The 18,665-nt window shown below is 64.7% G+C and overlaps 2 protein-coding genes across 14 annotated transcripts in view; one reads left to right on the forward strand and one right to left on the reverse strand.

Annotated features, from left to right (window-relative positions):
• Positions 1–1,237: 1,237 nt before the first annotated feature.
• Positions 1,238–7,762, forward strand: HYI (hydroxypyruvate isomerase (putative)). Its single transcript, XM_073358288.1, has 8 exons — positions 1,238–1,452; positions 3,560–3,671; positions 5,688–5,802; positions 6,103–6,181; positions 6,290–6,339; positions 6,734–6,803; positions 7,074–7,208; positions 7,588–7,762. Exons 1-8 carry the CDS (start codon positions 1,254–1,256, stop codon positions 7,659–7,661), a joined length of 834 nt encoding a protein of 277 aa, XP_073214389.1. The 5' UTR covers positions 1,238–1,253; the 3' UTR covers positions 7,662–7,762.
• A 1,328-nt stretch (positions 7,763–9,090) lies between these two features.
• SZT2 (SZT2 subunit of KICSTOR complex) overlaps positions 9,091–18,665 on the reverse strand; it is a 72,872-nt gene continuing 63,297 nt past the window's right edge. For 8 of the 13 annotated variants that reach the window (XM_073358000.1, XM_073358005.1, XM_073358008.1 and 5 more), the window contains 12 exons: positions 18,214–18,416; positions 17,992–18,082; positions 16,579–16,659; positions 15,993–16,067; positions 14,901–14,966; positions 13,345–13,558; positions 12,722–12,905; positions 12,331–12,453; positions 11,495–11,993; positions 10,950–11,066; positions 10,422–10,490; positions 9,091–9,823 (listed from right to left, as the gene is read on the reverse strand). In XM_073358000.1, coding sequence (XP_073214101.1) covers positions 9,680–9,823; positions 10,422–10,490; positions 10,950–11,066; positions 11,495–11,993; positions 12,331–12,453; positions 12,722–12,905; positions 13,345–13,558; positions 14,901–14,966; positions 15,993–16,067; positions 16,579–16,659; positions 17,992–18,082; positions 18,214–18,416 — 1,866 coding nt within the window. In that variant the 3' untranslated portion in view covers positions 9,091–9,679. The remainder of the gene's footprint in view (positions 9,824–10,421; positions 10,491–10,949; positions 11,067–11,494; positions 11,994–12,330; positions 12,454–12,721; positions 12,906–13,344; positions 13,559–14,900; positions 14,967–15,992; positions 16,068–16,578; positions 16,660–17,991; positions 18,083–18,213; positions 18,417–18,665) is intronic. The other 5 variants (XM_073358012.1, XM_073358006.1, XM_073358002.1 and 2 more) reach the window with 3 other exon arrangements.

Below are 18,665 nucleotides of genomic sequence, written 5' to 3' on the forward strand. Positions count from 1 at the left end.
ACAGGCCGGGCCCCCGCTCTGCCCAGCCCTGGCACAGCCGGGCAGGGGCGAGGGACCCGCTGCCCCGGGCGGTGAGGGGCGCTGCCTGAGCACGCGGGGGCCGCCCTGCGGCAGGGAGTGGCGGGGGCGGGGCGGGGGGCGGGGGCCGGGCAGGGGGGGACAGGGCGGTGTGGGAGGAGGTCAGGGGCGGGGGCCGGGCCGGGGTTCGCAGGGGCGGGGGGCGGTCAGGGCGGTGCGTGGGGGGGACAGGGCGGTGTGGGGGAGGTCACAGTGTGGGGGCGGGACCGGGCCGGGGTTCGCAGGGGTGGGGGGCGGTCAGGGCGGTGCGTGGGGGGGACAGGGCGGTGTGGGGGAGGCCACAGTGTGGGGGCCGGGCCGGGCCGGGGGCGGGGGCCTAGCCGGGGTTCGCGGGGGCGGGGTTCGCAGGGGAGGGGGCGGGGGGCGGTCAGGGCGGTGCGTGGGGGGGACAGGGCGGTGTGGGGGAGGTCACAGTGTGGGGGCGGGGCCGGGCCGGGGGCGGGGTTCGCAGGGGCGGGGGGGGGGACAGGGCAGTGTGGGAGGAGGTCAGGGGCGGGGGCCGGGCCGGGGTTCGCAGGGGTGGGGGCGGGGGGCGGTCAGGGCGGTGCGCGGGGGGGACAGGGCGGTGTGGGGGAGGCCACAGTGTGGGGCCGGGGCGGGGGCCGGGCGGGGGCGGGGTTCGCAGGGGCGGGGGGCGGTCAGGGCGGGGCGTGGGGGGGACAGGGCGGTGTGGGGGAGGTCACAGTGTGGGGGCGGGGCCGGGGTTCGCAGGGGCGGGGGCCGGGCCGGGGTTCGCAGGGGCGGGGGCCGGGTTCGCAGGGGCGGGGGGCGGTCAGGGCGGTGCGTGGGGGGGACAGGGCGGTGTGGGGGAGGTCACAGTGTGGGGGCGGGGCCGGGCCGGGGGGGGCGGGGGCCGGGCCGGGGTTCGCAGGGGCGGGGGGCGGTCAGGGCGGTGCGTGGGGGGGACAGGGCGGTGTGGGGGAGGTCACAGTGTGGGGGCGGGGCCGGGGTTCGCAGGGGCGGGGGCGAGGCCACCGGGCTGGCGCTGGGGTCCGGGCGCCGCCGGCAGCAGCCAGGGGATTGTTCCGGGGGGGGGGCGGGATGGCAGCACGTGGCCGGGCTCCCCCCGCTCTGCCCCCGCCCCCGCCCCCACGCAGGCCCCGCCCCCACCGCTTCCCCCGGCCCCGCCCCCGGCCCGGCAAGGCCCCGCCCCCGGCCCCGCCCACAGGCTCGCCATGGCTCCGCTGCGCTTCGCCGCGAACCTGGACTGGCTCTTCACCGAGCGGCCGGCGCTGCCCGAGCGGCTGGAGGCGGCGGCCCGGGCCGGGTTCCGCGCGGCCGAGCTGCCCGAGCCCTACGCCTGGGACCCGGCGCTGCTGCGCCGGGCTGCGGACCGGGCCGGGCTGGCTCTGGTGCTGATCAACACCCCGCCAGGTACCGACCCGAACCCCGAACCCGGACCCGAACCCCGACCCGGACCCGAACCCCGACCCGGATCCCCCGCCCGACCCCGACCCGGCTCCGGGTCCGACCCCTGAACCCTCCCCCGCCCGACCCCGACCCTGTTCTCCACCCGAACCCCCGGGACCCGGCTCCGGACCCGAACCCCCCCGCCCGACCCAGGTGCGGACCTGAACCCCGAAAACCCCCCCCGCCCGACCCCGACCCAGCTCCAGGCCTGACCCCCGAACCTCCCCCTCGCGACTCCGACCCGGGTCCGGACCCCCCCCCCCCAAGCAAGCTACTGACCCGGGTCCGGACCCGCACCTCAAACCCCCCCCCCCCCCGCCTCCAGACACCGACCCGGGTCCGGACCCGCACCCCGAAACCCCCCCCCGCCAGACACCAACCCAGGTCCGGACCCGAACCCGCCCCCGCCGCCAGACACCGACCCGGGTCTGGACCAGAACCCCGAACCCCGGCTCCGGACCCGAACCCCCCAGCCCCCCAGCAAGGTACCGACCTGGGTCCGGGCCCCCAGGCAGCAAACTGGACCTGGGTCCCTGCGCAGTCAGCTACTGCCTAACACCGGCTCTGTCTAGGAGCCAACTTCCCGGGCCTGTCCCTGAGCCCAGCCCCCAGATGAAGTCATGGGGCCTGGGGGGCTGCAGCCCCCAGTGTATGGGCAGATGGGGGCACTGACTGCCCTGGTGCGGGGCCCTGGAGCGAGCCCCTCCCACGTGGCTGCAGGGGTCCCCATCTCAGGGCTCGGTCTCTCCTGCCTCTAACTGGGGGCTGTCCTGGCTGCTTTCCTGAGAGGAAAGTGATCAGGAACAGCCAGCATGGATTCACCAAGGGAAGGTCATGCCTGACTAATCTAATCGCCTTCTATGATGAGATTACTGGTTCTGTGGATGAGGGGAAAGCAGTGGATGTATTGTTTCTTGACTTTAGCAAAGCTTTTGACACGGTCTCCCACAGTATTCTTGTCAGCAAGTTAAGGAAGTATGGGCTGGATGAATGCACTACAAGGTGGGTAGAAAGCTGGCTAGATTGTCGGGCTCAACGGGTAGTGATCAATGGCTCCATGTCTAGTTGGCAGCCGGTATCAAGTGGAGTGCCCCAGGGGTCGGTCCTGGGGCCGGTTTTGTTCAGTATCTTCATAAATGATCTGGAGGATGGTGTGGATTGCACTCTCAGCAAATTTGCGGATGATACGAAACTGGGAGGAGTGGTAGATACGCTGGAGGGGAGGGATAGGATACAGAAGGACCTAGACAAATTGGAGGATTGGGCCAAAAGAAATCTGATGAGGTTCAATAAGGATAAGTGCAGGGTCCTGCACTTAGGATGGAAGAATCCAATGCACCGCTACAGACTAGGGACCGAATGGCTAGGCAGCAGTTCTGCGGAAAAGGACCTAGGGGTGACAGTGGACGAGAAGCTGGATATGAGTCAGCAGTGTGCCCTTGTTGCCAAGAAGGCCAATGGCATTTTGGGATGTATAAGTAGGGGCATAGCGAGCAGATCGAGGGACGTGATCGTTCCCCTCTATTCGACATTGGTGAGGCCTCATCTGGAGTACTGTGTCCAGTTTTGGGCCCCACACTACAAGAAGGATGTGGATAAATTGGAGAGAGTCCAGCGAAGGGCAACAAAAATGATTAGGGGACTGGAACACATGAGTTATGAGGAGAGGCTGAGGGAGCTGGGATTGTTTAGCCTGCAGAAGAGAAGAATGAGGGGGGATTTGATAGCTGCTTTCAACTACCTGAAAGGGGGTTCCAAAGAGGATGGCTCTAGACTGTTCTCAATGGTAGCAGATGACAGAACGAGGAGTAATGGTCTCAAGTTGCAGTGGGGGAGGTTTAGGTTGGATATTAGGAAAAACTTTTTCACTAGGAGGGTGGTGAAACACTGGAATGCGTTACCTAGGGAGGTGGTAGAATCTCCTTCCTTAGAGGTTTTTAAGGTCAGGCTTGACAAAGCCCTGGCTGGGATGATTTAACTGGGAATTGGTCCTGCTTTGAGCAGGGGGTTGGACTAGATGACCTTCTGGGGTCCCTTCCAACCCTGATATTCTATGATTCTTTCTCCCTAGGGGACCGGGACAAGGGCGAGAAGGGGCTTGGTGCTGTGCCCGGCCGCCAGGCTGCCTTCCGGGAAGGCCTGGCCCTGGCCGTGAAGTACGCAAAGGCCCTGGGTTGCCTCAGGTAGGGAACCAGCCCAGCCCTCCCACCGGGGCCAGGGGGAAGGAGCCGGGCCTTGGTGACAGACAGGGAGGCTGAGATCACAGGTGTCATTTTACTCGTGGTGGGAGCTGGCATTCTCCAGCCAGGGGCACTGTAGGCCAGCAGAGAGAGGCAGGCTGCCACGGCCAGGCACGCTGGGGCCCCACACCCCTGGTCCTGCGCCTCGGTCCCTACCCACCACACCCAGCCTGGGCTCTTCCCATGCCCACAGCTCAGCCGAGGCTCCGCTCCCACCCCCTGGCCATTGCCCCAGGGGCTGTTGGCATAGGGGAGAGGCTGCTAGCAGCCATGGGCTGGGCGGCGTAGACAAGTTAGATAAGTTAGTGCCAAGCGTGGTCAGTTACAGCCAAGTCCTTGCTCACAGCGGCCTGACTGCTCCTCTTCCACGAGGGCCCCTTGGTGAGTCACACACCCACAGCCATGTACCCAGTGATGAGCTGCCAAAATCTTAACAACTGGGTCCCTCCTCACCACACGAGGGGGTCGTGGCCCGTCCCCGCTCCCGCCCCCCGGGGACTCCTGCCCCACTGAACCCCCTGCGTTCCTTGACGACCCCCCCCCAGGACCCCTGCCCTGTCTACCCACTCCCCTGTCCCCTGACTGCCCCCAGAACCGGGCAGGAGGGTTTCGTGGGCCACCCTATTGGGTGCCCACCCTGCCCCTAAGAGCCAGAGGGATCTGCCGGGGGGCGAGGTGGGGAGTCCCAGCAGGGCTTACCTGGGGCAGCTCCCAGGAAGCATCCGGCAGGTCCCTCTGGCTCCTAGGGGCAAGGGAGCGTAGCTGGGGGAGCGGCCGCTCCCCACACTGATCACATCAAAAGTGGTGCCTTAGACGCTGACTCCCTAGGTGCTCCGGGGCTGGAGCCCCCACGGGGAAAATTTGGTGGGTGCAGAGCCCCCACCGGCAGCTCCCCACCCAGCCCCAGCTCCCCTCTGCTCCGCCTCCTCCCCTGAACGTGCTGCCCCGCTCTGCTTCTCCTCCCACCCCCCCCACCCCCCCCAGCTTCCCGCGAATCAGCTGTTCAGGCGGGAAGCCGGGGAGGGCTGAGAAGCAGGCGGCGGCTTCGTGCTCAGGCCCAGGGAGGCGGAGGGGAGCTGGGGTGGGGAGCGGTTCCCCTGGGCCCCCCCCGGGTTACCTGCTGCGGTGCGGGCAGCCCTCCTCGTGCACCCCCGCCCCAGCTCCCCTCTGCTCCGCCTCCACCTCCCTGGGCCTGAGCGCGAAGCCGCCCCCTGCTTTAACAGCTGGCTCCAGCTCACCACTGCTTGTAGCCCCGGCATCAGGCGGGTCTGGGCTAGGGGTACGTGGCTGCGGGTGTGTGAATCACCAAGGGGCACACCTGGCTGCACACCAGCGTTGAAATTGGGAAATGATTCTGGCCAAGGTGAGCTTGGGGCAGGGAGGGGCGCCCTGATAAACAGAGAGGCCCAAGCAGGTGTGTGGTGTGGGATAGCGGTGGGAGGACTGCCAGAAGTGCAATAGTTCATTCAAAACAGGGGTGCATTCCTATGACCCTTATTCAGTGGGACGCCCCCCTGCCCCTGGAGGCAGCCTCTGCTTGGGAGGCTCCAGGGGCTGGGAGTGCGGGCCTGGGGGGCACGCTGAGACTCCTCCCAAGGGGTGAGTGCTGCCCGTGGGCCCCATGCCAGAGGTGGCGGGGGAATCAAAGCCCACCTCCTCCTGCCCAGCCTGAGGCAATGCTGCTGAGCCCCCCTGGATCCCTCCTCAAATCACAGCTAGTGCTGCCCCTCAGAGGGCACCCCAGCTCCCTCCTTGCGCCGTGGCCTGGGCCGGTGCCCCAGCTGCTGCCGGAGGGCGCGTGCCCTGGAGCTGTTCCCTTCAGCCCTCGTGCACTGGGCATCTGGAGCTGTTTGCTTCATCCTCTGTCTCTGCACCCATCCCACTCGCAGTCAGGCTTGTGCTAGGCCCTGCGGGTGGCTCAGCTCCTGCCCGCAGGCTCTGACCCAGGTCTGTCTGCAGGATCCATCTCATGGCTGGGCGGGTCCCTGCGGGCACCGAGCGGACAGCGATGGCTCCGGAAATGGAAGCCACCTTCATCGAGAACCTCAGATATGCTGCTGATATCCTGGCCCAGGTACGAGGGGACACCAGGAGTCACTGTGCCCCCCGTGAGACTTTCCTGCACCCGGGAGAGGGATAGGCAGAGGAGACTCCCGCAGTGGGGCCACACAGTCCCTGAGATGACTATGCCTCTGCACTGAGGGACAGCCCCTGCGTGAGACACTAATACCAGCTGGAGGAGAAGGGGTGGGTCACAGTTCCTGCCTGGCCAGAGGCTCATTCTGGTTGGGGAGGGAGGTGAGGGTGCAGGGAGCTATGGCCGCCCTACCCCATTGAGGGGACAAACGCCCAGGGCCTCAATGTGGTTTTGCAGGAGGACATGACAGGCCTGCTGGAGCCTATGAACAGCCGCATCACTGACCCACGCTACTTCCTGACCACCTCTCACCAAGGTAAGGGGGCCCTGCCGTGCTCCGACTGCCCCGGCCCGAGCTGAGGGGAGGTGGGTGCTCACCCTGGGGGGGCCCCTGCTTTGACTGACTTGCCTCTTCCCCCCACAGCTGCAGCCATTCTGGAGAAGGTGGGGAGGCCCAACCTCTGGCTGCAGCTGGTGAGTTTCTGTAGTGCCTAGACCTGTTTCCTTTACAGTTAAGTAAGTTCCCAGCCCCTGGTGCCAGGAGAAGCAGGAGGCAGGTGCCAGCCCCTGGGTGCAGCAGGTGGGTAAACCCGCCCCAGTGGTTGTCCAGAGGAGCCTGCTTGCATGGGCAGCACTGGATAAGTGATGGTGCCATCCCCCAGGTGGGGCTGAGCTACCCTGGCCATGCCCCCACCATTCCACAGCCTGCAGGAGGCGGCGTGGGCCCTGGGGAGCATTGCGCTGTGCGCAGCGAGGGGCGGGGGAGAGGGTCTCAGACATCCCAGGCACTAGGTCTCCGCTGCAGGACAGGAGTTGCAGTCATTCCCTGCACCTCCCAGACCCTGAATTGCGGCTCTGATTCCTGCAGGACATTTTCCACTGCCAGATCATGAATGGGAACCTGACACAGACCCTGAAGACTTACTTCCCGCTCATTGGTGAGGGTTGGGGCTCTGCTCCAAGCGTGGTGGGGAAGGCACTGGGCCTAGGCTACGGGGTGGGAGGTTTGAGTCAAGGCAGAGCCCTCCAGGGGCAAGGCTAGCAGGGGTGGTGTGTGCCTGTCCCCGGGAGGGAAGGGCTGCTCGTAGCATGGGTGTGGTGGGAGGACTCGTGGGTTAGGGGCTGTGCCCCTGTGGATCAGAGCCTGGGGCCATGCTCACTACAGCAATGCCCCGGACACCCTGAGGAGATGCTGGTTCCACCCCCAGGTCACATCCAGATCGGGCAGGTGCCTGGTCGGCATGAGCCTGACAGCCCAGGCGAGGTGAACTTCCCCTACCTCTTCCAGCTGCTGGAGTCGCTCGGCTATGAGGGCTACGTGGGCTGCGAGTACACCCCGCAAGGTGAGTGGGGCTGGAGCGCAGGGACCCCCACCAGCATTTGGGGTAGGGGGGGCTGGCTCACTGTAGGGTGGAGCCAGGGCTTGGGAGCTGAGAGGTGTGCCTCTGCCTGGTCCCTGCCCCTGCTGGGAACAGGGCCGGGGGGCACATGCAATGCCAGGCTGGGAGGGGGGTGCCCACTGTGGCTCAGACAGCAGGTGCTGGACTGGAGCAGGGCTCCCGGGGGAGGAACACGTGTTCGGAGAGGGAGTGTTGCAGAACTCACCTGGTGGGAGCTGGCCTGTAGCTGCTGCTCGCTCACACAGGGTCAGGGGTACCTGGCCTGCTCCAAGGCAGGGGAAGCTGCTCACGGCCTGCTCACAGTCCCCGGCTCTTGTTGCAGGAGACACGCTGGAAGGACTGGGCTGGTTGCACGCGTACTGGGAGAGCAGAGGCTGGCAGCAGCGCTGGTGGTAGCCCTACGCAGGAATATTTTTAACCCTCCCACTCACTCAAACAGGCGAGTTCTTTAATAAAAAGCGAACAGGGGCCCTCCAGCCACGCAGGGCCCCAAGCAATTGCTTAGTTTGCTTCTGCCAGCGCCGGCTGTGCCCACCAACCGGGGGGAGCTGCGAGGTGGAGGCCGTAGCAGCGGGGATCAGGAGCCATCAGTGGCTGAGATGCTGAGGGAGCAGCTCTCCTGTGTGCTGGCTCCTGTCAGTTTGTGGGGGGTTCACGCCCACGTGCCCCTCCCGTCACACTGCCCCACTGCTTACACAGGAGGCTGCCTTGATTCTCCCGTGCGCCGGCCCCAGCAGCACATGCATCTGCTCCCTGAGGCCTGCTGGGACAGGAGAGCAGGGCTGCCTGCAGCGGGAGGAGTGCCATGCCCCACACAGAGCAGGGGTAAGTGGCTGCAGGGGGGGCAGCCATGGGGCAGGTCTGGTTCCAGGGCTCTGCTCTTCCTTGGAGAGGCCCCAAAACTGCCTCCTTGCAGCTCTGGGTAAGGGCAGTCACTTGGCAGAGCCTGCCCCAGCCAGGCTGGGAGCGTCTTATCTCCACCTGGTAATGCTCTGGGCCCCTGGTCCCTGCTGGGGGTGGGGAGCGATGGCAAAGAGCAGGTAACCGTCCCACACCAGCCCTGCAGCTGGCTTGAGGTAGTCTCTGGCTTGCAGAGGGGGGAGCAGCACTGAGCCCAGGCCCCCGTCCCTCCACAGCTTGGCTAAGTCTGTCACTCCTGCCCCAGTCGACCCAGCAAGAGGGCAGGGCTGCAGGCTCATCGCCACGCTGAGCTACTCCCTGAGACAAGCTGCGGCTACAGCCCTTTAAAGGCACCAGGAATAAGCAGGCCAGCCCTTGGGCAGGGGACTCCCAGCAGCAGCACTGTTAACTTTCCCTGCTGAGCACCGGGGTTCAGAGAAGGGGCAGGGAGCGGGTGCTCCCTGGATGGCACCCGGGAGACCCGGCACCCGGGAGACCCTCCCCCCCGTCAGACCAATGGGCTCGAAGGCTGGTGGGGCAAAGGGAAGCTAACCCTGCAGAATGCCCAGAGCCAAGCAGATGGAAGGACAGTGTGGTGACTGTCAAGGGTCCCCCAGAGTCCTTCACAATGTGCTCTGCCCTCCCCATTGCCCTGCTCAGCTGGTGAGCTGCCCCCACGCAGCCCCACCACCACAGGGCTCCCAATGCTTCACCCTGCCATTCCCAACTGCTCCCTGCACTCATCAGCCAGGCTGCGCGGCCAGGCCAAGGAAGTTGCCCTGGCGGGCCTTCTGCCTCCCCACTGTGCTCGGGGGGAGAGGGTAGGGGGCCCTGTGGGCACTGCCCAGCTCCTTGGGAAGGCCATGGGCAAGGCTCGGAGCACCCTGCCCCGTGCAGCGCCAAGCTGAGAGCCAGACAACAGCAGGCCGGTCTGAGGCAGTTTATTTGACAGTGACATCCTTCAGTACATCCTCATAAAACCCCCTGCCGCCCCGCGGCTGGCCCACCACTGAAATCCCACCCATCGAAGTGACAGGCCGCAACAGCCGCACTCAGTGCCCTCAGGACTGGGCCTGGCTCCGGCCCAGCATGCCAGGCAGCTCCGTTGCCAGGCCTAGCGGGCTGTGCATACGTGGGTGCCAGGTTTCTGGGCCCAGAGATGGCAGCTGTTTCGCTGTGGCATGTGCGCCAAGCTCCTGCTGCCAGGGCCGCCGGGACCCTCCCTGGGTCTCCATTTCAAATCCATTCAGTGTCAAACACACGTGAGTGTCCTTAACAGCAGCTCCTCTACCTGAGAGGGGGGGACCCCTCCTGCCCTGCCCCTTCTGGGGAGTCTGAGCTAGCTGGAGGTCCAGGGGAGCCGCCAAGCCCCATGCACCCTCCACTCTGTCCATTACTCATGCATCACGTGACCCCCATGCTGCCAGCAGCGCTGGGGGAATCCTGCTGGAGGTCAGCTCCTTGGTGGAGACTGGGGTGCGCGGTGTGTCGGGCTGGAAGGTGCTGGCACCTGGCTAGAGCAGCCCCGTCCAGAGGTTGAAGCAGGCCGTGTTGATGACGGATTCCAGGTGATGGTAGGTGGACACTAGCTGCGGCAGGGGGCTCTCGCTGTTCTGGGGCTGCACAGGGAAAGGCTCCCGGAAAACCACTGTCAGGCTCTGCAGAGAAAAACAAGCTGCTCACAGCAGAGCAACTGCCCCCCAGCCCCTGCCCAGCTTGGGGCCAGCTCAGTGCCTGTCTCTGCTCTTGGCGAGGATCCCTGCACCTGCCAGCACAGGCTCCCAGAGTGGGACATACAGCTGGGGGGGGAGACAGGCTCCCAGAGGGACAGATACAGCGGGGGAGGGGGGGAGCACTGGACAACACAGGCTCCTGGATGGGATGAGACCCCCAGTTCGGGGGCAGGGCACCAGCAGGCCCTTGGGTACCTGGGCTCCAGGCTGCTGCCTCATTGAAATGCTGCAAGTCAGGGCTCCTGGACTTTCCATAGCGTGGATCGTTTGTTAGATATGGCCCCTGCTGCCCCCAAATCGCCCCTGCCTGGCCCCCCATTTGGGAGCTGACACCTCTCCGGGGAGAGCACAGCAGGAAAGGGATGGTGGAGCTCTAGCTCCGAGTTCTGGGCAGAGGCCAGCCTGATGGTGAACGCTGAATCCCCGCCGGGCTCTGCCTGGGCACTAGAAGCCCGCTGCCCCCGGCCAGGCACACCTGCAGAGCCAGGTACCTGCCCAGGCTCCCGCAGGGAGCAGCTCTTACCGTCTTCCCTGAGTGGGAATCCAGAAACACGAGAACAAAACAGTCTGTGAACTTCTGATTGAGCACGACCTGCAGAGAGCACGACAGGCTGTCAGGGCGTGCAGTGACAACGGCTGGGGGGGATCCCTGATGTGCTGGGGGGCACAGTGCCAGAGCCATAGGGGGCAGGCTCCCCAGCATCCCACAGGGGCACAGCGCCAGAACTGTGGGGCATGCTGTGGGGCACAGTGAGAGCGCCGTGGGTCAGTGCGCAGTGCATTCGGGGCAATGCTCCTACTGCTGTGCCCTCGTGACATCACACCTCCGGGCAGCCCCACTAAAGCCAACACAGAGGCGTCACATCCAGCCCTGGCGCAGGCAGGAGCCTGGGGGCGCGTCTGAGAAAGAAGAGAGTCCTGGGGCAGGGGAGCCGTCTCTGGCTGCAGGGCAGGAGGTGGGTCTGGCTATAGGCGTGGGGGCAGCATGTCCAGGGGCAGCGGCCGGCTGCAGGGGCTGGGGCGTGGGCGGGGCAGGGGCCCTAGTCCTTACCAGATACTGGGTGCCAGTTTCGACGTTGTGGAAGTGGCAGCAGCTCTGGGGGAAGCGGCTCAGCAGCACTTTGATGAGGCTCTGGTACCAGGGCACAGTCATGGTGAGGAAGCAGCCCTGCAAGGACGGAGAGAGGGTGAGGCCAGGCCCCCTGTACAGCAGCGAGAGACCACCGTGCCAGAAGAACACCACAACCCAGAAGCTCCGAAACTCATGAGATGTACGCTCAAACCCAGTTCCCTGCCAGCCTACTGGACCAAGCCCCGCAGCTACATCCCCAGCAGTGCCCAGCCCTACCCCTCACCAGCGTGGGGGACAATGGTCCCAATGATTCCCACACGCCATGCGTGTCTCCACTCCCACTCCCACCCTCACCAGCTGGGACTGTGCCTGCCCCCACAGATGGGGATGATGGGTCCTGGGGGTGTGTATACACACGTGTCTCTCCCACCCCTCTCCAGCCTGGGATGATGGGTCCTGGGGGGAGGGGGAAGGAAAGGGGAGACACGACGTGTACACATGCGTGCGCGCCCCCTGCCCCTCACCAGCTGGGGGTCGATGTCGGCGATGGATTTCCCATGCACTGCGTTCAGCAGCTCCTCCAGCTCCCCCAGTGACAGCTTGCCCAGCTTGAGCTTGTCCGAGGCCAGCGGCTCCAGCAGGAAGAGGCGCTTCCAGAGGGTGTCCCTGCGGCAGTGGCATTTGGCCAGCTGCACCATGCTGCTCAGCTGTTTCTGGGCCACGGCCACCTCGGAGGCCAGCAGGGGGAAGAGCGGCGAGGTGTAGAACAGTCCAGGGCCCAGCTTGACCTGGGCACCACCCGCGTAGAATTCGCTGCTGTCCTCTACCTCCTGCCACAGGTCCCGCTCTGCCTGCTGCTGGCAGCCCTGACCGGGCTCCGGCGCCTCCCACGCCGCCCGGCCCACCACTGGCTCCAGCGTGCTCTCCCGCTGCAAGCGCGGCTGCTTCTTGAAGCGCCGCATGTCGGCTGTCAGCCGGGGGAACAGCTCCCGTTGGCTCGTCATGATGACGTAGAAACGCAGCCTGCAGACGAGACGCCTGTGAGGAGGGGGCACCCCTGCCAGCCAGGCTATGTGCCCCCAGGGCCTCCTGAAACGCTCCTTCCCCATGTGGACGTGCCAGCCAGTGCCCACCCAACCCAGGCCCTCCCTCCCCCGCCAGCCAACGCTCACTACCTTGGGACTGCACTGGTATCACACCCCCAGGGCCACCCTGTTTGTGCCCCCAGGAACCTAGCCCAGCAAGCAGCCCTGGCCTGCACACCACCCCGCATCCAGTCCCCAGGCACGTCCTCGCCCAAGCCCAGTCAAGTCCCCCTGGGCCTCCCCACCCAGCCCTGACTGAGGACCCTGGTTCTCACCGGAGGACGTGCCTCTCCGCCTCGCTCTGCTCCTCGAACGGCGCCGCGCTGTGACACACCAGCAGGGACACGTCGAAGTCGTCATGGTGCCGCAGCCCCTCCGAGTCTTTGTAGGAGCCTGAGCTACAAGCACAAGCAGAGCGTTGGGGGCCCAGGCGGTGCCACCCCCCCCACAGCTCGAATCACCGGGGGCAGCAGGGCCTCGCAGGAGGTGTCCAGGGAGGGGCAAGGAGAACCAGCGGCAGCACCCACCCACCATCCAGAGCCCAAGGCCAGCAGCTGGCGTGACAGCGTCTCCCAGCCCATCCTGCTTGGCTGTGACCAGGCAATGCCCTAAGCGGGGCGGGCTCTTGGGGTTCCCGGAGCCATTGGGGCATTGCTGGGTGCTTACCTGTTCCAGATGGAGACCAGCGCATATTCGTTCTGCTCCATGCCCGGGGTCCCCTTCCTGCCGTCGCTGCCCGCAGCCAGCCGGGCCATGCGCAGGGGCTTCATGTGGTAGGTGTTGGCATGGTCTGCCACGTAGTTGTAGAGCTGGTGGGCTGTTATCATGTTGGTGGGCATGGCCAGCGTGCCTAGCAGAGGAGGAGTCACTGTTTGCCAGGGTGTCCCCTTGTCTTCAGGGGCTGGTTGGGGCCCCCAGAGCCAGACACTAGGACAGCAAGATTCTGCTTCCCAGCCCCCAGAGCGCACTCACAAGGCAATGACGCCTGCCCCGAAGTCCCCGGGCAGGGCCCTCAGCACAGCCCCAGCTGAACGCAGCCTGGCTAGTCCCAGACAACCCATGCCCTGGAACTGTGCAGGCCAGGGGGGTGGCACAGCGTGCCGCAGGCGGAGCTATGGAGCAGCTCCACCTAGATTGGCCGAGAAACGGACAGGGCTGGATGACACTGAATTTGGGAAAGGTGTCTCCAGCTGGTGCGTGGCCCCAGCCCTGGGCCCGGCACTCCTGGATGCGGAAGTGGATTCAGCCAGGAGCATAAGGGCCATGGGCAGCGCCCCTCCCCAGCTCACCTTGGAAGACATGATTGCGGCCGAATTTGGGGATGTCGGGGTGGTGGGCAATGAAGTCCTCCAGGAAGCCGGTGAGATGGTAGCCCTGGCGCAGGGTCATGTGGGAGCCCAGCAGGTACTGGTGCACGATGCGCAGGTGGAAATCATAGCTGAACGAGTGCACGTGCATGAGGTCCCGCACCTTGTCACACTCCTCCGTGAAGAGCATGGAGAGCTGGGGAGGGGCACAGGGTCAGGGCACAGGGCAGGGGAGCCCCAGATACCTGGCGCCCGGCTGGTAGCAGAGTGAGAGACACCAGCAGCCTTCTGGCAAAGGCACAGGGCCTGGCAGTGCGGGGAGCTGCCCATTCACCCCTCTCTGCCCAGGCTGTGCCCAGCCCGAGGCAGCTGTCGCTTCAATTCCAAGCCCTGGTGCAGAGGTGCTGCGGACACCTGACTGCTAGGAACCAGACAGACCCACAGCTGGCTTTGAGTGGCAGGGCCCCAACCCGACAGCCTGCAGCAGTTCTGCTCTCCCACCTTTAGCCTAGCTCTTCGCCATGCTGCACTGACTTCCAGCCAGCCAGGACCCCACCGGCTGGCATTAGGCAGTCAGGCCACGGGCAGGCAGCACAGCGCTCGGCAAGGACTGCAGAAGGCTGAGGGCAGAGACTTGGGCTGCCCCCAGAGCAGGGAGCTAGGGCCTGCTTCAGTCTCCACACTTCCTGCCCAGCCACCCTCTCTGCCCTTCCCCACACGCCCCCAGATGCGACACGCCCTGCTGAGCTCAGCCACTGGCAGCCCCAGCAGGACGCAGCACAGCTGCTGGGATCCCGCCACGGATGGCTCACCTGGGCCAGCTCTGACCACAGACACCCCACCCTAACAGAGCACAGCTGACACACAAGGCCAGTTCCCAGAAGGCCTGAGGAGGGGAGGCAGAGGTGGCTTTCCCCATCCAGATCCTGGGGCAGCCAGAGGCCAACTGGGCCGGAGCACAAGCTAGAGCAGCCTCAGGGGCACTCTGATGTGTGCCGCAGTACCTGCCCCGGTCCAGGATCACCAGAGCACAGTGTGCTCCGGTCACACCACCCACGAGGTACTGGCATTACTGGGCTGGCTCCAGCACCTTCATTCCTCACAGGGATGCCCTCTGGGTTGCACCAAGGGGACAGAGCTGGCCCTGAGCGTTCGAGAAATGGGGGTGAACAAGCAGCCAAGGGGACTGGGCAGCACTACTCACTGCACCCAAACGCAGCACCCTCACCCCATGCCAGCATCAGAGAGGACACCAAGCGGATCTAAGAAGTGAGCCCAGCAAGAGGCGCCTTTGCCCCAGCCTGGGAGAGAGAAGCAAGACGAGCGAGGCTGTTTTCAAGCCCCCTCCTGAGGGCCCAGCTGCCTGCTGGGATGTCTCCCTCACGGGAACCACCTAGCAAGAGGCCCAGCATCAGCCAGCACCCAGGGCAGGAAGGGGCTGTGGGTACAGAGCACCCAGCATGCCTGGCAGGGCGAGGCCCAGCCCTGCACAGGGAGATGCTGCAGTGCCACGGCAGGAGTGGAAGGAGAGGACGTACCGCAGACTCAGAGATGGAGCTGGGTCCCATGCAGCTCTTGCTACGAGCTCTGGCCGTGAGAGCACCCTGATGGAGAGAGGAGACGCGCAGCCAGTGGGAAAGGGGACACTGCCTTGCACTGCCCAGGCCTGCCCCTGTGCCCTGCCCGCCCTCCACGGGCTGCAGGGAGGAGACAGCACTCCAGCCCTGTGGAAGAGGGGCTGGCACTGCAGTCCCAGCCCCCGGGGGAGGAAAGGCCCTGCCCCTGCCCCTGCAATGAGCCCCATGCTAACCAGCCCTGCCCAGCGCTGCAGAGGGAGGCCAAGCACCAGCGAAGAACTGGGCAGTATCTCCCCATCAGATGCCCCAGCAGAGGTGGGACACCTGCCACCCACTGCAGAACCCTGGGTGACCTGCCGGCGCCTAGAGGGATCTATGGTGACAGGAGCTCAGCTCACCACATGAAGGCTCCCCGGAAAGCAGGCTCCATGCGCCCTCAGCAGCTGCTTCAAGGGCCTGGCAGACTTCAGCCCAGGGGAACAGCCCCACTAGCCAGCCAGGGCGATCAGCTCCTGGTAGGACCGGGTGCTCTGCTCCTCGCCCTGCTGGAACTTCTAGGGCGCTTGCTCCCTGGGGAAGGAGGATGTGTGCCCCATTCCCAGAGGCCTCCTGCACTCAGCCCAGACTGCTAGGGCAGCAGGCAATGGATGGCTGGCCCCTCTGGCAGCAGCCCGCTCCTTATGAGAGACCAGGAAAGCTGGCATGCTCCACATTCTACCACTGCTCCACTGGGAGCAGGGCAGACCCAAGGCACTGCAGTGGGCATAGCAATGCATGGTCCTGGAGGGGCCTCTCCCAGCGTGGTCCATGTGCGTTCTTGGACCTGCTTCCCCCTTGTTCAAGTGAAGCAGAAGAGTTATTGCTTTTACTGTAGGAAGTCAGCCCCAGGCCAGCCGCCCCAGGCCAGGGGCCTAGGGAAAGGTGGATGTGTTACCCGGAGCCCTTGCAGTCCTGCCCTCCTGTCCCGGCAGGTAGCAAGCTGGAGATTCCAGCCCTGCCTGCCCAGGCCCAGAGCATCCAGGACAGAGCAAGCACCCGCAGGCCAGCTGTTACCTGCGAGTTGACGGACTGGCCCATGGGGATCCGCGAGCACTCCAGCGCATACTGCTTCACGCAGAAGTAACAACCCTGGGGAGAGAGCGCACTAAGCACATGGCCCTGCTGCCAACAGCCTCCCACAGGGCCAGCAAGATCCTGTGCACATAGCCAGACCACACCCCAATCGTTCCTCAGCTCCCCTGGGCCAGGCATCAGATCTCCCGGCCTGGGCCCTCCCCCATCTCTGGCCTCACCACTCTAGTCCCAACGAGCCACGAAAACACTTTCCCTGGGGCATGGCTGAGCACCCTCACGGCCCGGACTCTACCCTCTCGCTGCCTCTTGGGCATTCCAGGCCCTTCCTGGGCTGATCTGTGAGGAAGTGCGCTGGGCAGGGCCAGACGAGAGACAGCTCTGTCTAGACAGCGTCTCCACTCCCACCTGCCATGTGGGGCTCGTCTCCTTCAGCAGCTAGTTCTTCAGGGCAGGGACAGTGCCCAGCACGGTGTGAGCATGGCTGGCAGAAGCTCCATGAGGGCCCTAAGTGAGCTGGGCACAGAGAGCCCGGCTAGGGACGACAGACCTCTCTCTGCCCGCTCACCTGGAAGCCCAGCTCCATGAGTACGATGCCGCCCGGGAGGGCTCTCTGCAGGTGGTAGGTGGTGACTGGGGGGCTTGTGCTCTGGAGAGAAGAGGAAGAGAGCTGATCAGAAGGCAGGTGGGCACTGGTGCCCAGCAGCAGCAGCCATACATGCCAAGAGCCAGGCAGTAGAAGCTAGGAGAGGCAGCTGGCGTGGGCGTCCCTCCCTCTGGAGCCAGCTTGTTCCCCACACTGTTGGGAGTCCAGAGGGGGACCCAGGGCCACCCAGGGCTTGGTCTGTTTATCTGAGAGAAGGGGAAGAGGAGACTTGTCTGGAGACGCCCACCTTGGGAGGTGGTTTCTGGTCAATGGTCCGTTAACCTGCATTACAACAAACCTAGGGACATGGTGGATTCACTGGCTCTTGGAGACTAAGCCTGACCGGACACCAGAGGGGCTGCTCTCTCCCCCAGCCCGAAACCCTCCCCACCAATTCCTGCCCAAAACCTCTCACTGAGGCCTGGGCGACACTAGAAAATTTACTCTGCTTAACTGGGTCACTCGGTGTGTGAAAAATCCATCCCTCTGAACAGCGTAGTTAGGCCGACTTAACCCTGCCATGTAAACAATGCTAGGTTGATGGAGGAATTCTTCTCTCAACCTAGCGGCCGCCACTCGGGGAAGTGGACTGCCCGCAGATTTCCTCCCATTGGCATAGGTAGCAGCTACACTGACATGCTACAACCGCACAGCTGTGCCACTGTAGCATTTTAAGTGTAGACACACCCTGAGCTAGAGCAGATCTCATAGAAAGACACTCCTGGTCTGGGTGAAGAGACTGTGCTGGAGACTCCACCTACATCCCTGGGTGAGTTGTTCTGATGGTTAACCAACCTCAAAGCTTCATTTGCACCTTATTTCTAGTCTGGTTGGTCTTGCTTCAGCTCCCAGCCACCAGAAGAGCCCTCTGCTATGGAGCTCTCCTCCCCAGATGGAACTGCAACCGCAACCAAACCCCCTCACTACCACAGACTGGGCTCCTTCAGTCTCCTACAGGCAGGTTTTCCTCATGCGACAAGCAGAGCATCACACTGCATTGTGTGTTACACAATTCACATACCCAGTGAGAGGCACCTGGACCCAGAACACCCCTGGCTGGAGCTCTGGGAGAGGGGATGAATAAGCTGTGGAAGGAACCTGAAGGGTGAGCACTGGGTCCAGGGGCTGGGCAGGGTCTGCTGGGTTGCAGCTGTCAGAAGAGGTGCTAGATACTGGATGGACGTGCCAAGAGCATGCCCAGGGGCCCCAGGAGAGGGATGCGTAGAACCTCCAGGATCCCATGATTGGCTCTGCTCCCAGCAGCCTGGTGAATAGCCAAGAGCAGGCATGTGAGTGGAGCAGTGACCCATGCCCGCCCTAACACTCGGCTCTCACCTTCGGACTCCCATCTGCTTTGGGCTTGTAGGAGAAGGAGCCTCTCCCCTCAGTGCCCAGGAATGCCAGAGCTCGGATCCGGCTAGTGCTACTGCAAAGCAGACAGAACAAAGTCATCTGACCAGGGAGTCCAGCCAGAGTCACCCTACAAGTATGCCCTGCCCGCCCGGGCGTCACTCTGCACGGGGGGTAGGGGGAGGGCAGTCTCTGAGTCACACTGACCTGCGGGCAGGCGAGGGAGGCCGCACCTGCACCAGGATGAAACCCATGCTCTGCAGGTACTGGATGTACTGCTGCAGGAAGGCGTTGCACATCTCCTGCAGCCAGGGCTCCTCCTTCAGCTTGCAGGGCAGCACCTCTGCCGAGTCGCAACTGTGGCTCCGGTCCCGCCCCGACGCTGTCGAGTCGCTCGAGCGATGGCGTTTCTGAAAGACAAGAGAGCCGGGGCAGCTAGCTCCTGCGGTAGAGAACGGCCAGCAGGCGCTGCCCCGCCCGAGAAGAGAGGGACTGGCTGGCTGGCGATAGCCGCTCAGCTGCTGCCCCCGAGTGCTGGAACACAGGAATTGTCCGGCTGGACGGCTCCGAGGGCCTTCTGGCCCAGTGGCCTGACCCTGCACAGCTGGGGCAGAGCCCCTCCTCCAGCTCTGGGGAAGCTGGCTCCCTCCCTGGAACAA

The sequence above is a fragment of the Lepidochelys kempii genome, chromosome 8 (assembly GCF_965140285.1).
Source record: "Lepidochelys kempii isolate rLepKem1 chromosome 8, rLepKem1.hap1, whole genome shotgun sequence".
In the NCBI taxonomy this organism is placed as follows: Eukaryota; Metazoa; Chordata; order Testudines; family Cheloniidae; genus Lepidochelys; species Lepidochelys kempii.

Bases quoted from the DNA above. Each gene is read 5' to 3' on its own strand.
- HYI (XM_073358288.1), top strand. From the start codon at position 1,254: ATGGCTCCGCTGCGCTTCGCCGCGAACCTGGACTGGCTCTTCACCGAG. The intron at 1,453-3,559 runs GTACCGACCCGA...CTTTCTCCCTAG, and splicing joins GCTGATCAACACCCCGCCAG to GGGACCGGGACAAGGGCGAG. The intron at 7,209-7,587 runs GTGAGTGGGGCT...CTCTTGTTGCAG, and splicing joins CTGCGAGTACACCCCGCAAG to GAGACACGCTGGAAGGACTG.